The following is a 24,933-nucleotide window of genomic DNA, read 5'->3' as shown; positions in this document are numbered from 1 at the left end:
ACATCAAATCAGAGGTAAAAGCTTAGATGGCTACAAAAGTATTTAGCAGCTTCAACGTCTGAAAATATTTTAACGGTATCATATGAATACAAGTAAAGCCTGGAATCAAAACTAGGAGCGCTGGTGAGATACAGAAAAGGTAGAGGAAAAACTACAACTCCCGCCATGCTCAGCGGCACCGTGCGTCGAGGACGAGCGACTACGACTCCCGTGATGCTCTGCTCCGCACGCAAACACTTCCCTCGTCAGGTATGTTGTAGAGTCCAAGGGCAGCGTCCGCGCCCCTTTCCGCGACCATGGCTGACGAAGGGGGCTCCCGCGGGACCCCGGACGCGGCCGTGCCACTCGACAGGACGCCGGGAAGCCCCCCGAGAAGCCCCCCGAGGGCGCGTCGCTCCGTCTCCTTCAGCGAGTCGGTGCACCCGGCCGTGAGCGGAATGATGAGCCAACTGTTCGGGCAGACGACGACGACGCCGCCGGCGCTCAAGTTCGACAGGAACATCAAGCAGGCCTTCTACAACACCGGCGCCGTCATCTTCGTGGCCATATGCTGCGGCGCCGCCGTGCTCGTCTACTTCATCCTGGAGGCGTTCCTGCGCCCGCTGCTCTGGGCCGTGCTCTGCGGCACCTTCCTGCACCCGTTCAAGTACTCGCTGGCGCGCGTGGTACGCGCGTGGCTGCGCGGGCTGCGCGACGCGGGCACGCCCATCGTGCTCGCCGCGGTGCTGCTGCCCGCGTCCTTCGCGAACCGCGGCTTGGAGGCGCTCGGCGCGCTCGTGCTGGAGCGGCTGCGCGCGCTGCTGCTGATCGGCGCCGGCGCGCCGCTGCTCTGCTCGCTCTACTTCCTGTGGAGCGCCGTGGGCATGCACGTGGCGCTGGGGCGCGCGTGCGACGCCGTGGGCGCCCTCCTCGACTGCTTCGGCTCCGCGTGGGTGAGTGCAGCTCGGACACCTGACCTGGCACCTGCCCTGCCAGCCAGCGCGCCGCTGGCCCACGCGCTATGCCGCGGGTGTGCGCGCGCACCTCGGCTTGCTGTCAGTCAAGGCGCCTGGCCTGGGTTAGGCGGGGTGCGGCGTGCAACTCGCTCGGGCCATTTCAGTGCCACTGCCCCCTCCCGTGCCACGTCAGATGGTCAGCTGTCATGCCATGGTGCTGGACATTAGGTCGGCCGAGTCGGTGACTTACCAGTTAATGACTGATGGATCTGGTACCCGAGGGTTGTCGGTTCGAAACCCACTCCTGCTGCACTGCTCTCGATAGGTGCCCTTCCCTGAATCGGTGCAGCGAAGGTACTCTGCGTCAGTGCTGATCAGTCTAAAATATTGCAGGGGCCACAGGAAAGTAGTGGTTAAGCACACGAACACGTAACCCCACAGACAGTTGTTGGTTTGAAACTCGCTTGCTGCTGTACCCCTGGTCACGGTACTTGCGCTGAATTGCTCCAGTAAAACTAGGCATCTGTAGAGATCAGCTAAGTTGATTTGAATTCAAGTGTTATTAATAGAGGAGGGGGCGCGGTGGCGCAGTGGGTTTGACCGGGTCCTGCTCTCCGGTGGGTCTGGGGTTCGAGCCCCGCTTGGGGTGCCTTGCGACGAACTGGCGTCCCGTCCTGGGAGTTTCCCCTCTCCCACCAGCCTTACGCCCTGTATGTTGTCGGGTTAGGCTCTGGCTCGCTGCGACCCCGCTTGGGACAAGCGGTTTCAGACAGCGTGTGTGCGTGCGTCTGTGTGTTATTAATAGAAATAATCAGCTGGTTGTGGGTAGTCTGATATCGCAGAGTGACCGCTGGGGTCAGCTGTCCTGTTCCATGACTAAAGGTTAAAAACAAATGAGGCAACAGAGGAAAGGAAACAAAGCTCCATAATGCAGCACAGGAGAAAGAGAGACGTTCTGTTGGTCAGGTGCTTCCGTGGACAACCCGTCTGGTCATCACGTGGTCTTTGCTATATCAGGATGGACAGAGATGGATGATCTCGGGTGTAAAGTCCACCATGGATGAACTGGCACCCAGGGCAGCTGGACTGAGGAAAACGTTTTTGGACAACACAGACAATGACAGCTAGACATCTGGATTGAGAACGATGTGGACCACAGCTTCGCAAGATTAATTTTTCATTTTTTTCCAAGCTTTTTTTCGAAAGTGACTTGTATTATGAGATTTTGTACACGGATATTTACAATGATTTGCCCATTTGTACAGCAGTGTAATTTTTACTGTATTATACGCTGTGAGCACTGGGCCACATACTGCTTTACTCAAACTGTGGTGAAGAAAAGTAGTATGAGTTCCACTTGAGGTCACTGAGTTGAAACAGAAGGATTTGCCTTCCACAGTTCATTTGTTTACATTTGCATTTATTCATGCAGCAGATGCTTTCCCCCAAAGTGACCTACAACTCAGAGTAAACAAGTGAATTTCACCAGCAGACAGAGATACACATACGGACATGTGGTGGTGATGATGAGATGCTTCGTCATTGTATGGGGCAGCTGATAGTGTAGTGGTAGAGCTACTGTCTTTGGATCCAAAGGTCGCAGGTTCGATTCCCCCCCTCCAGCTGTAGTGCCCTTGAGCAAGGTACTTTCCCTAAATTGTTCCAGTAAAAATTACCCAGCTGTATAAATGGGTGAATAATTGTAAGCTTGTCATAACTGTAACCTTAACATTGTAAGTCCCTTTGGAGAAAAGCGTCAGCTAAATGAATAATTGCAAATGTATGCAGTGCAATACAATGAAAGTTTGTGTGGCAACCCTCAGAACAACAGCAGCAGAAAGAAAGAACACTTACACTAATTGTACTTTGTGAATTTATTTATTACTGCCGTTTTTCCCAGCCCACAAACACATGTATGCATATGGAATACAAAAGATTTAAAAAAAATAAATAAATAATGTAGTGTAAATGTATTTACTAAATTTGTAATATTTATTATAGGAATTACAAGAAAGTCTGCATCTAGTGATCTAGGAGGATATTCTGGCATGGAGACCATTGAGTTTTGGTATTTAAAAAGAGCTAAAGTATTTCGTAGCCTTGCAAATAGACTGCAATTTTCATGTCCGCCCTTAACCTAAGGACCGGTGAAGTGCCTTGTCTGGTTCTTGCTACAGCGTTCTGAATTCCCTGTAACTTAGCAGGAGTTGTGTGGGATTGCCTGTGTGGGAGGATTTACAGTAGTAAAATATCTACACAAATGCATGCTTTCACTGGTTCCATCCATCCATCCACCCACCCACCCGTCGACTGTCAATAACCGCTCGTCCCGCGCGGGGTCGCAGTGAGCCAGAGCCTCATTCGCCTGTTTTTTCCCTTCATTCCCCCATGTAAGCCTGTTTAGTGCCGATGTATGAAGAGAACAATATGGGTCCCTTGACTGAGCCCTGAGGAACTTCTTATACAATTAGAGGCAACGTTAAAAATGGGACACATATCAGAAGACTATACATAAATATGAGAAAACAATCTAAGCTTTTCCAATCATCAGTAAACCACTAAGGTCCTGTTATTTATATATATTTTTTTTTTTTTCCAGAATAGTGTTTTGAAGATGAGGGCTTAACCTTTGCTGGTAACTGTTTTACTAAAAATGAGCTCCCTCAAGCAGCTGAATCCCTCCAAGCATTCAATAAAGTCTCACAACATATCTTTCAGACCCACTTTTCTCCCGATCTCCTGACAGCAACATACATTTTCACCACACCGTCTGTCACGGTCATTTTTGTATTTTCTGTCAGATTCAATTCTGTGTGCAGCTACTCGTGTAATATGCGCCGTCAGAAATGGTGTTACACTGTAACAACTGTGTCTGCATCTGAAGCTCTTTGTTGTCAATTCCCTTTTGTTTACTCTGTTATATGTCACTTAGCAGCAAAGCGTCTGCTACGTGAATAAATGTAAATGTATGTTATTAATGTGTTTCAGAGGGAACATTCTCTGGTTTTCTCTCTGCATAAGGGCCGAAGTAGCTTCAGTAGAATTATTATTTCGTATTTGTGATTGTTTACACTTTTATTCAGTCACTCATTGGAAAGCTCTCTTCTTCAGGTGGGAACCCTGGTGCTGGGCTACCTGTTAGCCGTGGTCTTCAAGTGGACCCCCAGCATGGAGCGCCACCTGAGGCTCATGTCGGTGCCCGTGTGGACCGTGCTGCTCCTCTACCTGGGTGAGTGAAGGGGAGGAAGTGGTGTGAGTCTTTTTTTTCTTTTTTTAAATAAATTAAAAAGTATTTGTTACACCATGTATCTTGAAGTCTGAACTCGTGAAGTCTGTTTATGTTGTCTAGTTCATTACTTTACTGTAGCTGTTGACATCTGCTGTGCTGCTTGAAAGTGTGCGAAGCCCTTGCGTCCCTTAGTTTTATCACGAAATGACTTTTATGAGAATCAGTGTTTTTCATGTGACATAAGTGTGTAATGACCAATTCCATATGTTGCTTCAGGAGAAGCCATGTGGGTAGTAGAAACACATGTACTTCAAGTGCAAAAAATGTGAACCTTAAGTTGTATTGGTTAAACCAAGTAGGTAAGTAGAATTGGGTGTGTTGATTATAGTAATTTATTCATTTTCTGCGTTTAAGATTTAGGTTTAATTTGTTTTAATGTTTAGTAAAATAATAATGACCATCCCTATGGGGTTCACATACTTTCAAGCAGTGCTATTTGTAAATACAGTCCTGGTCTTAGGAGAATCTCTCCTTGGACTGTCTGAGAAGTGGAAATCTGAACTTTGCCGAGCAATTAAAACTTTTGACATCTTCAGTATTTGTAAAACCGTGCCTAGAATTCTGGGAGGGAAGTTCTGGCTGCGTCTGTTTCTTGTGGTTGTCATAACCGGCCGGTTGTTAAGGGTACAAAGATTCTTCCGTCATCCGAATCCTGCACAGTGAACACTGAACATTTTGTCTTTGCAGCTGTGGAGATTATTTACATAATTCTGTAAATTACCACGGTGAGACACTGGTGCTGCGGCCAGGAAGTGGTGCCTCGGAGCTCCTGAGCATTTCGGATGTTGGTTTGCATGTGGCTTCGTCTGTGTTTCAGAAATGGTGACTGAATTATCCTTAACGTGTGTGTGTGTGTGTGTGAGCGATTGCCCTGTGATGGACCGATGTCCCGTTTACGGTGTACACTACCTCACACTCTGCACTTCCAGGATAGACTCTGGAGCACCGCGACTCTTCATTGAACAAACGGTTACTATCAATGGAAGGATGCAACTAACAAAGAGACTCGTTTCCTGTCTTGATTTATTCCAAGTCATGTGATGAACACTGTGTCTGATTTTTTTTCTTATCCCCCCCCTTCCTTCTTTTTTCGTTTCCGCCACCCTTGCTTGTCTCACGCAGTCTCATTGACGGGGTCCTGGAGGGTTCCGGTGTTTGTGGTGGTGGTCTCCCTCCTCATCGTGGGCTCGCTACAAGACAAACGCAGAGTCACAGGCAAGGGTGAGTGTGGTGCTGGGTGACCCTCTGGTGACCCCATAACCAGTCTGCCTTTAGTCCAGCTTGCCCGCATTAATATAGGGCTTTTTGTTACTGCTTGACTTGTGGATTGCCTGCGTCTCGGTAGCCGTGGCGCCCCCCCCGCGAGGAAACCCTGCGCTTCGGGGGTCCGCTCTGGAGCACGCTCACCCTGCCGAGACCTCTCTCTGTGCTTCAGGTGAGCTGTCAGGCCAGGTTCTGTCCTTTGCGGCCAACACCATCTTCATGGCCGTTTCCTGCAGCAATGTCAGACTCCGCCGGGAGCAGGAAGAGGAAGCGCGCTCCACAGTCTCTTCTAATGGCGAGTCCAGGGACCACTCTGACGTACAGGGGCTGCGGGGTCCGTAGTGTGTGCGTGAGTCTGTGGTGGGCGGTTGTGTGTGCTTTCCCCCTGCATTATCGTGTGTGCCCTCACGGATATTATCTGAAAGCCCTGCTCTAGACACTGCATGAAATACTACTGCATGTGCTGTAAATATGGGGCACCCTTTGTCGTGAACAGTGCGGCTACGAGGTGGAGGTGCAGTTAGGGTGCTGCATTTCCGAATGAACAGCTGCAGGTTAAAGTCACACCAGGAACGTTGTGTTAAACCACATTGTCTCTTAAGGAAAAAGTAATGTATTTATGGATCACTGTTAAGTTTTTCTCTTATTTGAATCTTCAAACATTTTTCAGATTGTAACATCATGTAATGTCATGCAGGCTGAAATTTGTGGACTGTACAGCCACCCTCCTCCCTCGTGGATTCGAAATGTGTAGTGTCTAACCATCTCTGCTTCTTCCACCCATTTAACCTTCCCTGCAGACCCCATGGGCTCCCCTCTTTCTGGCTCAGGTTCTCAGGGGGATCGGAGGTCACGACCGGAGCTGCGGACGCTGCTGCACAAAGAGAAGGCCAGCGACATTTACTTTGTGCTCCTGGCGTGGGCCATAGTGCTGGTGCAAGTTTGGCTCAATCTGTGGATCCTGCAGCTGCTGCCTATCCCTGTGGCTGGTAATTTCTCTCTCTCTCTCTCTCTCTCTCTCTCTCTCTCTCTCTCTCTCTCTCTCTCTCACACACACTTAAAAATTCACAATGTTTTCATACATTAATGCATTATTACTACCTTACACACACAGTTGGCACAGTTGCTCATCCACATTTATATTCTGTATGCTGATCGCTTTTACATTTTCACTTGGTTTTGCTCCTAAATACTCATTCCTACTCACAGGTCCACACCCGATGCCTTTGTTCATATTCAGTGACAAACGGATATGTACACTGGTATACTTTTACATGTGTACAATCATTCTGCTGCTACACTGCCACACACATTTGCATTCGCTCCCAGGCATATGCACTCCTTCACGCAACCACACAGTGAGTTCCACTTAGTATCACACAGTTTATTCTCACGAGTTTGCGTAATGTTTTTTTTTACAAGCTTACATGGTATGTGTAAATATTTAATTGTCTTGATCGGCTGGTGCACCTCAAATAGTGCTGATTGTTTCTTTTAGGAAACTAAATACACAGGAGAGTGATGCATGTGACAATGGGCTCTCAAGCGTGCACCCTAAATGTATACGTGTCTCTGTGTGTGTGTGTGTGTGGTGCACAGTCTGGCTGCTCAAGAAGCTGGTGGTGCGTTTTGGCCTGAAGACCTTTGCTGAGCGGACCGTGGCGTCCTGGTGGTCCATGACGGAACGGTTTGTCAGGGAGCGCCAGGATGCACTTCTCCCCGGACCCATCAAGGGTCTCATGCAGTTTCTGCTCCGAATCGACACCAAGGTAATGCCCCCCACCACATCCAGACCATCACAGCCTTCTTTCACTCTTCCACCTCTCGGGATTCGTTTTACTTCGGTCACCCTTGATTGTCAGATGCTATGAACCCTCATTTCCAATATTCTTTCTTTTTGTCTCGGCACCAAACATGTCCTTAGGTCCGATGTCATATGAGATAGAAAGCAGGATTGGGTTTACTTCACACGATTCCATATTGAAAATTTGACTGTGTTTATAGATGTTAAGGAAGGGTTATTTTTTTTCTAAAGGTGTGTGCACTGTGCTGTCTCAAGCAATAATGATGTAGCACTTTCAAAAGTGCCTTTGAGTTTGACACCTGTGTCTAAGACTTTCTCAAGGCTGGACTTTTGTGTTTCATTACAAAAAATGTGAAGTCCAAACATTTCTTAGTCAACAATTACAGTCATCTTCATTGGTAGATTTAAAAATGCGCCAAGAAATTGGTAAAATACATGCATTTTTACTACATCCCTAAACTTAGATGCTTTTGTTGAGTTTAGAAACATCTTGCGCTCCCCGTAGCTTGTCTTGATCCAGTTTATGGAACGCTAGTGAAACGGGGGTCATTTGTTTGCAGCGCAGAAGGGATTCTGTTTCCATCCGACGCTATTTGTCCCGATTTCCAATTAGCTGAATTCCTGGCGAACGCTGAGCGCTGAGACTCGCTCGGCCCATTTCAGCCATCCTCCTGGCAGAAGTAATGTTCTGTTTTTTCAGTTGAAAATTCACGTGTTTCTTCCTGTGTGAAGAAAACGCCTCTCCAAAGGTCATTCTGAAGAACATCAACTTGAGCTCAGGTCCCAGTAAATGTTCCTTGACTGTGACATCACCGGCTTTGTTTGGTAGATGAAATGAAACTGAGAAGGTCTTAGGACACATGTGAACATGTACCAACCACAGCTGATGCCCGACACGGGGGGGGAGTGAGGCGGAGCCAGCATGCCGTCCCTGAGATTTGTGATGTTTGCTGCTCACCTGCACTCATGTTTGTTCTCTTCAATAATCGCCCAATGTCTTCTTGTCTTCCTCCCGCAAAGCTGTGGCATTGGCTTAACAAGCAGGTAACGATCCGGTGGCTGTAGTCTTCTGTAGCGGAGAGAAAGAGAGCGAGAGAGAGAGAGAGGACTAGCAGTTGAGAGAGCGAATGGATGAGCGAATGTCCGTTCCGCACCCATTAGAAGCTTGGACTGGAGCTGTCCATTCACTGTCACCTCATTCATTTTTTCGACTTGCTGCTAAAACCATGGGCTTTCTGCTTCCCTCAATTTCGTTAATGAAGCTATTAAAGGTTCTTTTTTCCCACCCCCCTCATGGGAAGGAAACACAACAGAGTGAGTAATATGTAGTGAGTAAATGTTCTGGTAAATGAAGCATTTGACTTTTTTGGTCGATCCTTGCAAGACCAAATTGGAAGTACTAAATCACTTTGGAGAGCAGTATCCGTTTGGTATTTGACCATTTGACCATTTGGTATTTGACCAGCTGGGTTGCCTAATAGCTCACATGCTGATGACTCAGTGAGCCCTGGGATCTTTCTGGAGAGTTTATATGATATTTGGGGGGGGTGGAAGCTAGAATCTTCCATAACTTCTGACTCGTGTGTGACAGCTGGTTAGCTTGGAGTGCTTGAGATGCATGAAGAGTGAAGGCTTTTTTTAAGACTGTTGTGACCGGAGGTGTCTGGTGTGTGATCCCGGGTGGAGGGCACCCCTATGGCGTGAACCCGAGCCTCTCTATGGAGTGCGGTAACTCTCGGGGTTTTGCTGTTCCGACGTATTCCATTTGGGTTGAAGCAATCCCCTCCAAAGACTCACTGATGTTTGGAAGGTTTTGTTTTTCCTGAATAGCAGGAGCCACTTAGACAGAATGAGAAAAGGGCTTTGTTGATGGATTCTATGTTTTTCTTGTTAAGAGTTTGAGGGGGGACTGTTACACTGTCCCCTGTGGTTACTGTAAACCAGGACTCAATAAAAGGTTCAATAATACATTTCAGATGAGCTCTGTCGATGTCCCCTTAATACACAAGCCAATGTTTGTTTTTTGTGGTTAACAGTTCATTTTAACATGACTAATCTTGTTCTCACAAACATCAGACTATTAGCCGAGTTCATGTATTGCGAACGACAAACTTGCAGTGTAAACACTGCAGCATCACACGAAGAAGCATTAACTCCAAAAGCCTGCCCTAGATAGCTGTAAATATGGCAGCTTTGCACACGATGCTTCAACGTGGTACGTCAACCTTTCAGATCTGAGGTAGTGATGACCTCAGATGGTACGACTGATAGTTTGAGCATATAATTCATGCATTTCCTCGCCACGATGAGTTAGTGTAGAACAAACAGGGAAGCATCAGTAGTTTTACAGGCTAAAAACTAACAACACTTCAAATGTTATTACCATTTTCGAAGGTAACAACTAATCGTCAGCTTCCACAGTCCAAAAATGGTGACTGGGTGAGATAAGCTGACATGCGTGAGTATGGCAGGTTGGTGAAGCCGAGCTGTAGAGAAACCTGGGTCGATGCTCTAAAACCACCAATTTGACATCAAATAAGAGGATGTCTGTTTTTTTCCTTTAAAGTGTTTTGTGCACAGCTTCACCTAAATTTCAAGAACTTAAGCTTTATTTTGTCTATTCTGGGGGTGTTTCTGTTCTGTTTGGGTGCTCTTTACTGCCATCTATCGGCTGACTGCATAAGCACAAGTTGCTTTCACCACAACGAATAAATTTCTGCAAAAATAAATAAGAGAATGCAATTAATGTCGTCCTGTTTTTAAAAATTCTTAACTCCGCCATTTGTACCACGAAGAGCAGGTGCACTAGTCTTTTAGAGGAGTCATTTTTTTGGGTTGCTCAATGAAGACAGAACACAGGTTTCTCTAAGTGTCCGGCTGGCTCTTGTATGTCTGAATAAGAGCCTCTTGAGGGACACTATTTCTGATTTGTCCTCCCCTTTCTCTTCCCCTATCCCCACCTCTCTTCCTCCCTCACTCCTCCTCTCAACGTAGATGATCGTGTGGCTAGAGCGCTCCTTGGACAAGCTGATCAGCATCCTCATCATCTTCCTTCTTGTGACAGGCACCCTGTTAATGGGCCTCTTGCTCACTGCTATGGTAACCACAATATGCCCCGTCTCTGACAGCCGTACCTACCTCAGTCACCCCATCCTCAATGGCCACAGCCACCTGTTCAGACAGTTCATTTTTAAAAAAACTCAAAAACTTGGGACTATGACTTTTGAAATATTTCCTACAGAGTATTTGATTTTTAAAGGTCACATAATATGCAAAATAGATTTTTTCCTTGACTGACCTTAGGATTTGCATACCCAAATTAGTGAGTCAGACTCATCTTGTATAATTAGCAAATTCCAGGCCGACTTGAAAACACCACAGTTGTTACTAAAGCCAGGTAATACTGCAGCTGTAGCTGGTTTATTTATAGAGAAAAGGAAGATTTATGAACTGATTAGCACATCGGCTGCTCTCTGTTCTTCAGGTGCACCATGAGAGTGTCCATATCATCGAAGTGACCAGCAACCTCATCAACGAGACCGTCTCCAACCACCCAGAATGGGCCAAGTAAGGAACCGTCCGCAACCACAAATTCAGCACCATGCCTATAGATGGGCCTCATGGTGGTCAAGAGCAGAGCGGATTATAACTTTTCTTACACTAGGTGGCAGAATCGGGCTGTAGATGGTTGTCGCAGTAAACTCGAGGCGATGGTCACATTCTAACAAAACAAAATGACATCATGGATGACGCGTTCCTCATTGACCCTTCCAGCAGCAGACCGAACCCTATTTCTCTGCACTTAATCTGAAGTGCTCCAGTAGACCATCCCACTGCTGAAAGCTTTCAGCAACTTGGAAATAATGTTGGTTAAGGTATCACCTAAGCATCTTAAATGTTTACATAAGTCATAAATGTGTATTGGAGAACCCCCCCCCACACACACACACACACACACACACTTTCCACTCTAACAATTTGCTAAACTCACATTGTCTTGTTTCCATAGTTGGCTTCCAGAAGCCCAAGTTATACAGAAGGCTCTCAACTCCGCAGCCAACAACGTCTATCAACACGGGCGAGAGTGGATAACAAATAAGGTAAAAGGAAAGTTGATGCCGCTGTCCGTCCAGCACCGCCTGACTCATGCGTATTCGCCACAGCTACACACGCCACTTGTTTTCCAAAGTGATGCTGGTGATGGCTGAGGAGGAGGATGGCTTCTATCTTCTGTAGAAAAGACAAAGAAATGGTCTGTAAATTAAGCAGGAAGTGAGTTGTGAGCTGGTTCCCCTGTGTGTCGCAGCTGCACAAGATGCTGGGGGACAAAGTCAACAACACGGCCGTCATCGAGAAGCAGGTCCTGGAGCTGTGGGATAGATTGTATCACTCCTGGTTTGTCAAGGTGGGCATTCGCGGCAGACACCAGGGTACTCGGTGATACATGGCACATTCAGCGTATTGGCACAATGTGTGGTGATTCCACATTATGAAAAATTTATTCCTTAAATTATTCATCGTTTTGCACTTTTGTTCAAGCCAGCTTAAAGGTGGAACTTTACAACAATTTACCCATTAATACAGCAAGGTTAATACACATGTGACCTGAGTTTTGTGTCAGAAGCTCATGTCAAGCAAGACCACACGCTTTGCGTGCTGATACACACATGCTATATCTTGCAGAATATGACCCACACGGGCCGCCACCGAGGACACAAGACACACCTGCAGCGGCACAACAGCTGGCTGGGGGACATCCTGGACTGGCAGGACGTGGCCTCCTTTGTGCAGGAGAACATTGAGACACTGCTCTCTGTAAGTGGGGCCAACGCTGTGCCCTGTCTTACCCCAGTCACCCGTTCCAAGCCCCTGCACACTCCCACTCACAGACTACATCATCCTCCACTCTTTGAACATGTGAGATATTTCATAATGGGCGATATTCAACAGCACAATGTGAGTGTGGTTATTTTTTTAAATTTTTAAAATTTTTTTTTTTTTAAAGAAGCAAAATCAGTGTAATTATAATTCCGAGGCAGGGTTCTGCAAATCTGTTTTGGGTGCGTTTCAAGTCCCGTTACAGGTCGGGACCAGCTGCAGAGCTGCACTTATTGTGCTGGTGCAAACGTAAATGTTAGCGGACCGCGTTGCTGACAGAAACACCTGTACGCTGGCCAAAGGAACGAACGTGACGCGTCACATACTGCGGTGCGCGTTATTGTAAACCAGTGCGCCGATGCGTTCGGAGGGACCGTTCCACGCTCCGTGCTGTTCCCACTGGCATGTGCCATGCTGTGAACAGATGGTCCCGGGCAGTGTTCGGATTGAGTCCCAGATGGAGTACCACCTACGGTTAACCCCATTTGCTCCGCTGCGAATTCAGCTGTGTAATGTTTGATGAAAAGTGCAGCCGTGTCAGCGTCCCAGTGTAAGCACACCTATGAAACCCTGCTGAAAGATGTAGTTGTAGATTTCCAGCTTATTTATTGTTATTTGTGATGCTTTTCTCCAAATCACTTTCCTTTGTTAAGCTACATAGTTATTCGCGCATTTATGCATCTAGGTAAATTTTCACTCTATCAATTCGGGATAGGTACCTTGATCAAGGGTGCGGCTGTAGGATGTGGGATTCTAACCTGCATGCTTTGAATGCAAGGCGGTGGCTTAACAAAGTACCTGCTGCCCTCATATCGTCACAGTGGTAAAAGGGAAACGAGCATTTTGAAATATCGATCCATATAATTAGTTCCCTCAACTGTAGAACTGAACCAAAGGGTGACACACACGCAGGTCACTCCCACTGTGATGCAGTGCATGCTGGGTGTTGTTCCTGCAGATTGTAGAGTCCCTGTGGGTGGTGATGAGCCGCAATGTTGGTCTACTGATCTCCACGACAACAACGCTGCTTACCGTCCTCTTCCACAGCGGCACAGCCCTGCTCAACTTCGCCTTGTCACTCGTGAGTGTTTCTGTTCATCCCGGCGAGAGGAGTACAGATACCGGTAGGACGGAGAGCAGTGTAGTATCGCTTGGTGTACAGAGGCACGGTCAGTACTACAGAGGTGCTGTACGGACACTTTCGGAACAGATACACAGGAAGTAGTACTGTGGTACACTAAGCAGTAAGCTGACTTTGCGGCTTATGAGCAGAATTGCGACAGGAAGGCTGTAATTTTTGTTCATAAATCCAAAGTGACTTTTGCCCCAAAGTCACAGTCAATAAAAGCTTAATAATAATACAGCCCCACACTTTATTCAACAGTTAGGTTCTGTAAAAGTCTTGGATATAGTTGTAATGAAATCAAGAGTACACACACATTGTCTGAACCACTTGTCCCATTCGGGGTCGCGGGGAGCCGGAGCCTATCCTGGCAACATAGGGTGTAAGGCTGGAGGGGGAGGGGACACAGCCAGGACGGGACGCCAGTCTGTCACAAGGCACCCCAAGTGGGACTCAAACCCCAGACCCACTGGAGAGCAGGACCCCGGTCCAACCCACTGCGCCCCCTAAATCAAGAGTAAAGACTTTTTAATATTTGCATTAACTTCCAGCCACAGTGAAGTAAGAGGAGGAATCTTGAGGACCAGAGCCAGCAACACATTCTCTCTTCTGTGTAGCGCAGTTGTAGTAGTGAGTTATCAGGTGTGCGATGTGTGACAATTGGCATCTCGTCCAGGTGATCTTCCTCACCACCCTCTTCTACCTGCTGAGCTCCAGCGGCGAGTACTACAAGCCCGTTAAGTGGGTCATCAGCCTGACCCCGCTGTCCCAGTCGGGACCGTCTTCCAACATCATCGGACAGTCCGTGGAGGAGGCCATCAGGTCAGGGTTAAGCGTGTGGACGCAAACTCACACACAGGGTGGTGGATGCAATCAAGGACACGCGTTCGTGGATCCTGCGCTTATGGGCATGTATACAAATGCAGGTAGACTCATGTACACGCACGCTCAGTCACACACACACAGACCAGAGCTTTGCTCAATAGCCCGTTTAAATGTCGAAATTTCCCGGAGCACCAGAATGCTGCTCGGAGTCCCCGAGGTGCCACCACAGCTCCGTCCTTGGGAAAGGTCCTTTCTCTGGCCGTCTTCCAGCAGAGAGACAGCTGCGCAAATGGGTTTCTCGCAGATAGCAGCAGCGCACCTCCTCCCCTTTATCTAGCCTAAAACACGCCCATATAGCTCTATACATTAGAGGAGCTTAAGAACCACGCTGACAATAAACGTTTACCATAGAGAGTGCGAAGGCCAGAAACAAAACTGGAATATAATAAGTATGAGGTCAATGCAAAGTGGAGTCTAAATAAGTGCCCTTGCTTAAGTGGTCAAAATTGGAAATAAATACAGAGTGAGAAACACAGGCTTCCATAAGTTGGGGGAAAAAAAACCCTGGAATGGCTCTGTTAAGAAGAGAAATGTGTGGGTGAGGTTGTTTAATTCAATCAGACGTGACTCATTTGTAAAGACATTTGCGTATCTCCAGTAGTAATGCCAGGCAAACAGATCTGTGGGTTAGTAGTCAAGGGTAGTGTCATTATTTTTATTAACTCTTATTTATCTGACACCTTTGACAAAGTGAATTGTAATGTTAACCAGATTTACAATTACTACCCCTTTATACAACAGGTTAATAATGCATGATATCAGTTCAGGGTATGTATCTTGATCAAAACCCAAGCAAGAGCATGGATTTGAACCCCCAGTTCTCCAAAGACAAGGTGTCTGTAACTGTAACGCTGCCCAGTTAACTCCTGAAATGTGTTTTAATATCCCTCATATTTCAAGGTGATTCTGGGTTCCACAGATATGCTGCTGCATCGGTGTTGCGTACATTACGGTAGATTATGTACAGCATTTACATATTTTCATATGAATATTGTGGCGTGCAGCGCCGTGGGTTTGGATGGGGCGAAGAAGGACGCAGGGGCAGCGTTCATTTCAACCGTTTTATTAGAACACCGGCACGCAGGGAAATAATGCTCTCGGTCCGAGGACCCCGTTTCCTCCAGGACCTTCACATCTAGCCAGCCTTCCCAGCCTGCTTAGCGCCCCCAGGCTCTCTTTCCTTTCTCTCTCCGGCAGACACAATCACCCCCTTATATTCTCCGTGCGTCACTAAAAGCCAACCAATTACATTAAACACATCTCCCGCTCAAAACAGTAACGTGGGTCCTTACAATATGCTATGGACCGGCTTCCAAGGTTGGTTGTTGTGGAACCCGGAGATTTTTTTTTTCTTTTCATATTTTAAATTAATTGTGGGGTGTGATTTACAGTTCCCCCTTTCTGCCCTAGAGGGCACCAGTGCTGCTCTTCTGCAGTCAAAAGACTTTGGAAGCTGGAGCAAGTTCTCCAGGCTGGTGCCCTGAGGATCACCTTTCACGGGAGATGCTTTTAATTGCAGGGCCTTGCGGCCAGGCAAACATTTAATTAGAGCGCTCTGCACTCGATCGGCTCCTGTCAGACGTCGCCGGCAGAGATGGGGGCGACTGCAGTAGCTGTGCGGAAGCAGAGAGGAGCGCCGTGCTAACCCAGCGGTTCATCTTAATTAACAGCGGCATGCGTGGCACCGAAACTTTGGAGGCCCTCTCTCTCGGGCGCCGCTCGATGCCATCGTCTGGAAGCGGCATCACGGCAGGAGGGAGGGCACGCCGAACCAACAGGGAGGAACAGTTTTTAATCCAGGCACTTAGTCACTCGACTGCAAGTCCCAAAATGTACCGTGACGTTCTTGGATCGCTGATGTTTTTTCATCATCATTCCTAGTTCCTACCGGAACTCTTGCCAGCTATTTATCATTTCATGTAATTTTGTTATTTCTGAGAATGGTGAGATATGAGCTGAGCAGCCCTGTGCATTCATACACTTTTTTATTATTCACTGGGTAACTGTTATGGCTTAGCTTCTTGCTTTAGATTAATATATGCATTCTGAATGTTGCAAAAAGCCATTTACCTGTTAATGGTTACAAGTACTTCCTCACAGCAAAAATAAATGATTTTAATTAAGAAATGTAGGAGACCGTTTGTGTGTGTGGAGATGTTTTCATGATTTTGTTCCACTGAGCTTGTCTGTCCAGGGAGATGCGGTGTCAAAGCCACTCCCACCCACCAAGTTGCCATCGATACACACATCTCCTGCATCCTGTTGATTGGCATCTAGCTGAAAGAAACGGGTGGACCACATGCACCTGGTAGATTGGGATCATGTCAGGAAACAACATAGCTCTCAGTGACCGGGTCACAACTTCGTTTGTCACTTTTTCTCACTGCTCTGCCCCAGGTGTTTTTTTTAAAACTTTGTATATTACGTAAATTTCCAGTGCCATGTGGTAGATGTTTACCTATGAGATATTACCGCTATGATTAGATATGGGTAACTGAACTGTATGGTTACCTGGAAGTTTCTAGACCTCAACATTAGATTTAAAAGGCACACAAACTGCCTTTTGTTGGTTGTTTGGTGATTATCAATTCGTCACCATGCTGTTTGGTCTGAAACAAGATCCAGCTCCAACCAGAATCTCAATGTAGAGACCAGCAGATTGCTTTCTTGTAAATCGAAGCACATCGGCCTATCGCGGCCCCCGTGATAGAGAGCTCATCTTGAGTTCTTACTGAGGACGTGAATCACTCGAGTGTAATTTGTTAATATAGCCGATGGAAAGTGCGTGCCAGCACAGATAAGGATGAAAATGTCAGTGAAAATGAACATGTTTAATGGTCCTAGAAGGACTCCTCTCCAGCTGTTTGGCTCACTTTGGTTTTAAACCAGCTTAGAGTGATAAGCTAGCCTTTCGTATCATACTCATCCTTAAACCCAGTTTCTTTGAAACATTTTGCGCATGGATGCTTCAGCACTTCTTTATTTGAATGTTAAATTCTCTCAAATTGTAGCCACCTTTAATTCTCTGTATTATTAAAGGTCAGATTTTTCTGGTACTTGGGGGCACAGGTACAATAGTATTTAGAGCTGTCAACTTGCATTTGAAAACCCCAAATTCCACTCTGCATTGTTAAGCCATTGATCAAGCCACTTATGGTTAATTGATGCAGTAAAATTACCCAGCTGTGTACATGGGTAAACCAGTAATATTATAGGTTGCGTTGGATAAAGGTGCCAGATAATTAGTAAACTGTTAGAATAATGATGACATAGTTGATGCGCTTGTTTTATAGTCAGCATAATTTGTAGTTTAGAGAACTTGGTGTAGTGTAGGCCAGTGACTCTCTTATTAAAGAGAAGTGAGTGCTGACTTGTTAACGTGTGCGTTGTGAATGCATGTCTACTCTCCCCAACTTGCAGAGGTGTGTTTGATGCCTCCCTGAAAATGGCAGCCTTCTACGGACTGTACACCTGGCTGACACACACCATCTTTGGTATCAACATTGTCTTCATCCCTTCTGGTAAGCTCATCCTCACACCACATTGGTGAGAGAACTTCATTTTTTAATGCTTATATCGGTTAGGTTTTGCAAGCAGCACAGCACAGAAAATACTTTGAACACATTTCAATAATTTGTATTTATTTTAGCTGCAATAAAATTGAAATTAAAAAATGAAAATTAGTTGTCTTCACAAACTGCTGTTCAGTGAGATGTATAAATTTATTATTGATCACAGACCTTCAGAAGACCAGTCATTGTAAATACTGTGGAACTGAGTTGAATTAAGGTGGTCCCACATGCCTGGTCTCTTTGGGTGTTCTTTACTGCCATCTATTGGCTGGAAATGTAAATACAGGTCATGTTCACTTGTAGCCCACTGAATTTTTGGAAAAGGGGAAGAGAGGAAAAAAACCGGGAAAATGTTAGTATTTTCAAAAATATAACTATATATTTTACGAAAAATATTTACTCTTTGTAATAGAAGGAGCGATTGTACTTTGAAGGGTGTTTCTACAGAACGTCTTCTCAGGGACCTCCGGGTTGTTTATTTGACGACGAGGGTAGGTAGGTACCTGGGCTGGCTTCCCCAGTTGAGCCTTGCCAGTGGAACGCTGACTCGACAAGGAAGAAGTTATTCCTTTTGTTCAGATCTTTCCGTGCTCTGTTCTCCACTGCATTCACTTCCAAACCTTATTGGCAGGAAGCACATTTTGTAAATATGAGCTGAATGGAGTTTTATTCAGAGTTCAGACTCAAGTGATTCATATTAATTGTAATGGTAAATAGGAATCCCATGGAAAGACAAAAGTATGAAACAGTTTCTTCCCACATTTAGTAAATTAAATAAACATAACGGTAATGGCGTATTAATTAGCACATTTCTCATTCTAACACACACACAGACACACACATCACCCAACAAACAGCTTGCAGACGCCTGGAGACATGGGATAATCCTCCTCCTCTGGAGGGGGTGGCACTGTAGTGCCAGGCTAAGCTCAGCCCAAGGCAGTGTGATGGTGTGTGTATCTGTTTGACAAGTGTGTGTATGCATGCCATGGGCAGGTCTGTGCTCCCATATGGAAACAAGCTGCTTTCCCACCTACATGTGAACCGAGAATTTCTGCATTACCAGCAGTAAGAGTGACCCTGCCCTCCGGCCTCGGTTATTTGCATCTGGTTAAAGGAGGGCCAGCACGGTAAAAAGGGTGCTCCCCATTGCGATTTGCACTCGTGAAGTTAAAATAACACCACGCCCAAGACTCTAATTCCGAATTGTCCGATGGGTGGATTGCTGAATGCTGTCGACCGTTTGTTGTCAGGTCAGGTGTGCCATCGGGCCTTCATCCCCCCCAGTCCCGTCTCCCATCCCCCACAGATAGCCGTTTTCTCGATGAGCCTCCCACAGCAAAGGCGCTTGTGATCAGATGGTTCACCAGTAGGGGGCGGACTTCCCCTCGCACCAGATGGCAGTTTGATCCCGGCGCACTCAGCATTTGGAAAGGATTCCTCTCGTAAAGCTGCGTCACTTCCTGGCGTACGACTCTCTGGCCAGGACGCGGAAACAGGCGACCGCGCATCCGTGACCGTGACCACCACTCTTGGTTAGGTGTTGCGCCATCTGGCACCGCTCAGACGGAACCTGCGCTGCAGGGCTGCTTCTCACCCCGTTGGGTCCTGAAGGGCCAGAAGGGGAGCCAGAAAACCCATCTGCGGCAGGGTTGCGACCTCTCGTGCACGATCCAGTGAACAGGTCCATGTGACCAACAGCAAGTGGACAAGGAAGGTCCTGGCTAATTGGATCGAGCGCTTTGTCGGTACAGGGACGGTTGACGCAATCGGAGCACTTAAACAGGACACGTGTTCTTCACAAACACGCTTATGGGTTTCCATTAGAACTTCCATTAAAATTTTTTTTTTGGTTACACACTTTTCTCCAAGGTGTCTTACAATGTGAGGTTTGCACATTAAGCTACTTACGATTTACCCATTTGTGCAGCAGTGTAATTTTTTACTGTACCACTGTAGAGTAAATACTTTATAGGGTAATACAGCACGGGTGGACATTCGAACTTGAATCTTTCAAGACGACAGCTCTAAGTGCTATGCCACCTACTGCCCATTTCAGTGGCATGTGTGTGTGTATTTGATTGTTGGGCTCTTGTGCCTCCAGCAGCTGCACCGTACTCACTCCGCATCTCCTCTATGTTGCAGCCATGGCGGCCATTCTGGGTGCGGTGCCCTTCCTGGGCACGTACTGGGCGGCGCTGCCGGCTGTGCTGGACCTGTGGTTGGCGCAGGGGGAGGGTGTGATGGCAGCGCTGCTGCTCGTGTGTCACCTGCTGCCCACCTACTTCGTGGACACGGCCATCTACTCCGACATCTCAGGGTGAGGACGCGTGCGTGCGTGTTGTTATAAAGACTGAGTCTTTGTACCCCTAAAGTGTATTTATATAACTGCAGCCTAAAAGATTGTAGTAAATAAGAAATGGTTCTTAATTATTAAATGAGTGACTAATTAAAAGTGAAACACTTTGGTAATAATCAGAAAGGTCATCTGAGGGAACATCTGTCCAGCCAAACTGCGCTGGGCTAGTTTGAGAAGTTTTTTTTAAAAAAAAGTCAACACATGTCTGAGTGCTGCGCATTAAACACCTGCATTAAAATTTGACGGATGCCAACTTGGGCTCACCCTGTGTGTGTTGTGTGTCTGTGTGATGTTGTCGGCGTCTCCCCGCCCTGCCAGAGGAGGGCACCCTTACCTGACGGGCCTGGCTGTGGCGGGAGGCGCCTACTACCTAGGCCTGGAGGGGGCGATTATCGGGCCCATCCTGCTGTGCATCCTGGTGGTGGCTTCCAACATCTACAGCGCCATGCTGATGAGCCCCAGCAGCTCGCAGGCCACACCTGTGCAGCCCAGCTGGCCTCAGAATGTGCCCAGGTGAGCTCCACCCCCTTCCCAGAATCTCATTGAGTTTTTCTGTCACTCATCACAAGTGGTACTGAGTTTCTGTTGAAACGACACTTATTTCACGCAGGTTCCTCCCCTTCGACATGTAACTGGGACCGTAGGTCTGTTCATAATTTTATTCTAGAGTGGCAATTGGCAATGTTGGGGTTAGAGCTGCTGACTTTGGACCCAAAGGTCACAGGTTTGAATTTCACTTCTGGCTGTAGTGCCTGTGAGCAAAGTACTCACCCTAAATTGCTCCGGTAAAAACTACCCAGCTGTATAAATTTGGTAAATAGTTGTAAGTAGCGTTACACTGCAATTCACTCTGGAAGAAAGCATCTGCTGCAAGTATTCCACTTTTACTGCTTTCAGTAGTACAAATTATTTATGGGTTAGCATTTGTAAAAAGCTCTGATTTAGCTTTAATAAATAAAAAAAACTTTCTATGTTGCTAGTTTTAACTTTGAGATACCATAAAATTAAGAATGAAATACTGAAGAACATGCTGTTTCCACAACCTCCTCTTCCTGTTCAGTACACATCATTGACTGATTCATCCCATAAACCTGCAATGTTCATCAACTCATTATTGATCACTTACTGAGGAACAAGAGCTGTAAACACTATGGAAGTGAGTTCCATTAAGGTGATTCCATGCTCCTGTTCTTCTGCTCGAGTGCTCTTTACTGTCATCTCTCAGCTTCTCCGGTAAACATGGGCTGTCTTAGTTCCAGAAAATGCAATTGTAAATAAGGAGGAAAAGGTTCATATCTTTAAATATTTGTATCTTGACTCTTTGTAACATGAGCCAGTGTATGGGGTGCTACATTTACATTTATTCATTTAGTGGATGCTCGTCTCCAAAGCAGCTTACAATGTTGAGGTATTTACAATTATTTATCCATTTATACTGGAGCAATTTAGGGTAAGTACATTGCTCAAGGGTGGGATTCTAACCCGCAAACTCTGGGTCCAAAGGCAGCTACCAGCTGCCGCAGCTGAATGTACTGTAGCCAAGAAACTGTTTCCAGATGTTTCTCTCATTCAGGGTATTTGACCGTACTCTGTAGATGAAGGTTCTGATGTTAAACTATAGAGAACATTCTCCTGAACCAGGTCTGGATGGACATCTGGACTTGTGGTCACATCAGATCTGCTGTGTCTTCTGACTCGTCGTCCATTTCTTAATTAGAAGCATTACGTTAATTGGCTGGTAGCCTTTTCCCAGCGTGTCTTGTGTTCCACCTGTGTGTCCCATAAGCAGTCTCTCTCTCTCTCTCTCACACACCCATACATTATTCAGTGCATTATTCACAGCCTGGAACTATTTAAGAGTCTCAGTAATGCAATAGTAATGAGGACCTGGAGGCTACAATCTTAAAATAATTATTTAGCCACCTGGAAAGTTAAGTATAATGCAATTTTAATATGTATATTTCATTAGGATGTTTTACATGGAAGGCCACTTTTTTGGATGTTAACGTCTTTAGATGTGCGGAGGATATACGCAGGGCAGAAAGTTCACAAGATTTAATCTGCAATGAATCTCAGCATGTCAGATGTCAGGAAACACTTTCGCACCACGAACACATTTTACCATTTAATTTTGGGCTATGTGATATTACTAAAATAATTCTGATACTTTTGGCTAAAATGATCACTGTACTGATGAAATAACTGCTTTCTTTTAAAGGAAAAGTACAGTTACCAGTTGAGTACCACAGAACACAGTAACGATGTGTTCTTTTGTACTAAGAGACAAATATCATTATACCTTTATCTGAAATTAACTCGATTTTTACAGTGAAATAATTAAAACAACTTCAAAATGACTTTTTGTCATGGAGGTGAATTTTTCGATAACTTTTGTCCAGATTGTCAACTCAGCTGGAGTTGGAGCAGTGACCAGGTTTAACGATCGAGGGCGAATGCTGGGAGCAGCGGGTTGCGTCATTTCTCCTCCTCCTCCCTCGTTCCTCCAGGTCCTTTGTGGACTCCCCAGTTCTGCTGAAGACCGAAACCGAGTGAGGATGTCTCCATGGCAACGGGGATGACTGCCATAAGAGACGGCGTGGTTTGAATCCCATCAGCCAGAGTGGGGGTCGACTTCCTGCTGATGCCAATGATGCCTCAAGTTTGCCGCTTACTCCTCTGCCCTCCCAGGAAAGGGCGGGTCTTTCTCCGCCCACTGCTGGGGTCAGGCGCTTGAGCACTTTGCTACAACCACGGGCTGCCGTTTTTTTTTTTTGTTACTGTTGTAAAATGCAGTTCCTGCAAAGCACATTGACCCATGAGAAGAGGGAGCTCCTGCTTCACGTTGTCCAGGAAACACCCCATAGAAGGACCCTTGCTGGCAAAATCAGGAGGGACAGCAAGGGTCACCTGTGTGTCACATCTCCAACTTTGCATTCATACGTTGGTTTGGATCACACGCCATGCTATTCATATCCTGCAGTGTTTCACGTATTCTAACCATTGTGCCGAGTTGCACCACGAAGGGCTTATTATTTTACTGCTGTCTGAGTTGAGTTTGTGTTGTAAGAGGAGTTTTGATCTCCTTTAAAGGGGGGCTCGTCTTGCACCGTTCCCACTTTTCCAACATTTTTTCATGTACCTGTACCATGTGTTCTGTGTTTTTTACAGTTCCACTGCATTCATACTTTAAGCGCGCGAGGCATCCGCACTTGAACATTTTCAGGACACGTGTGCTAAAGACTCACTGGGGAAAGCAATATGCTGCCTTTTGGTCCCAAAGTTAGCTCACACAAGTGGTACTGAAGTCCAGCGGGGGCTGCTGGGTGTTTATATAACCGGTCAAAGAAGTGATCTGCAAATGTCTGATTTCTCCTGCTCCTTGACCCTGCTGGAAAAGCAGAGGCTCCTTGCACCAGGGTACAGTTACTGTTCTCAAACTCCCCCATGTGCTGATAGTGTATTGCCCTGGCGGGGGGGTGGTTTCGGCAGGCAATGCAAGTCCTAGTTGCTGAGTCAGCGAAGCAGCTGCCAGGTTCCTTTCACTGACACCCCCGCAGGGGTTGAAAGACAGATGGGGGGTGGGGTGATCCTCTTTCACAACCCTTTGGCAGATAATCAATCCCTTAGTCATCTCACTTCAGATACTCACACTCCCCCCCCCTCCCATGACCCACAGTGTCACTGGAGCACTGTCCACGGTGACAAGGGGGCGTTTCCTACAGCACTTCTGTATCTTAACGCTCCTTCACTGACCCGATCAGTTCTCTCTGGTCGCACGGTCCCCCTCCCCTTTGTTGTTATACCTTGGTTTGCACTTATGTTAACAGGTGTTTCTTCTATGTGCTTCAGTGCTGAGAATTCGGCCCTTTTCCCCTCCTTTCGTGTTTAACGCACAGCCCCTCCGGCTGAAGAGGGGGGGACTAATTGTGTTTTCCAGGCGCAGTAGCAGACAGTGGGATGCCAGGAAGGTCTCTGCTCTGGCGGACAGCGGCCTGGACGGCAAAAACAACAGCCGGTTAATTGCGCGACCCTTGCTCAGATCAGAGGGGTCCGATGTGAGATCACATGCAAAACAAAACGGCGGCGAGTGCTTTCTGACAGGCGGCCACTGTCGCTTCCCGCAACTTGGCCATGAGTAAATAACTTCCAGAAAAGGAGGTGTGGAGTGCTAACAGATGGCTGGAGTACACATTTAAATTGGATTATGCACAGTGGCGCTTGCTGATTTGGAGCAGAAGATGTAGGACAAAGGAAACGGGAGCAATTAGAACGAGGTGGAGAAACTGTTCACGTCTGAACATCGACAGTCCAAAAACGAGACGCGTAGGACACATCGCCGCAACGCGAGTCGCCGAACACATTTTTCGATGACCTCTTCGCTCTGCCATGAAACTAGATGCACTTTTAAGTTCGACATTGACACACACATCGTGTGAATATCGTCTGTGTTAAGCACACGCGTCGGTCACGGCCCCTTCTCTGTGACTTGCGCCAGTGGAGGAGCTGCTCGCCGTCACCTTTCTGTACTTGAAAGCAGTGTTACACATTTTCTACTGGGAATTTACTGAGCAAAATAAACTTATAATGGAATCATAAAGGACTTGTGTGCTTATTGCTTGGACCCCAGGATGCTTTTCAGATGAAGCCTGAAGAGATGTTAAGAGTGACTGTCTGACATAGTAATTGAACTGGTTCAAAATCATCTCAGTCGTCCCGACAAAATGGTTTGTACAGTAAGCTACTTACTGATTTACCCATTTGTACAGCAGGATTATTTTTACTGTATTAATTCAGGGTAGAGGGGGGCGTGGTGGCGCAGTGAGTT

At 46.6% G+C, this 24,933-nt stretch overlaps 1 protein-coding gene across 7 annotated transcripts; it reads left to right on the top strand.

The window, feature by feature from the left end:
* The first annotated feature begins 80 nt into the window (after nucleotides 1-80).
* Nucleotides 81-24,829, top strand: tmem245 (transmembrane protein 245). Of its 7 annotated transcripts, none has more exons than XM_029259962.1 (18): nucleotides 81-932; nucleotides 4,047-4,164; nucleotides 5,347-5,445; nucleotides 5,570-5,782; nucleotides 6,288-6,476; nucleotides 7,087-7,256; nucleotides 8,312-8,335; nucleotides 10,286-10,390; nucleotides 10,776-10,858; nucleotides 11,301-11,391; nucleotides 11,598-11,696; nucleotides 11,975-12,106; nucleotides 13,128-13,250; nucleotides 13,969-14,114; nucleotides 17,598-17,698; nucleotides 19,895-20,069; nucleotides 20,427-20,621; nucleotides 22,616-24,829. In XM_029259962.1, exons 1-18 carry the CDS (start codon nucleotides 297-299, stop codon nucleotides 22,659-22,661), a joined length of 2,745 nt encoding a protein of 914 aa, XP_029115795.1. In that variant the 5' UTR covers nucleotides 81-296; the 3' UTR covers nucleotides 22,662-24,829. The 7 variants fall into 7 exon arrangements, with proteins under 7 accessions (XP_029115795.1, XP_029115793.1, XP_029115799.1 ...); XM_029259960.1 differs by having other exon boundaries at nucleotides 5,570-5,821; XM_029259966.1 differs by having other exon boundaries at nucleotides 82-932; nucleotides 5,660-5,782.
* Nucleotides 24,830-24,933: the final 104 nt, after the last annotated feature.

Source organism: Scleropages formosus, chromosome 18, assembly GCF_900964775.1.
Source record: "Scleropages formosus chromosome 18, fSclFor1.1, whole genome shotgun sequence".
In the NCBI taxonomy this organism is placed as follows: domain Eukaryota; kingdom Metazoa; phylum Chordata; class Actinopteri; order Osteoglossiformes; family Osteoglossidae; genus Scleropages; species Scleropages formosus.
Note: the sequence above shows the minus strand (reverse complement) of the source record. Positions and strands in the feature narration are given on the sequence as shown.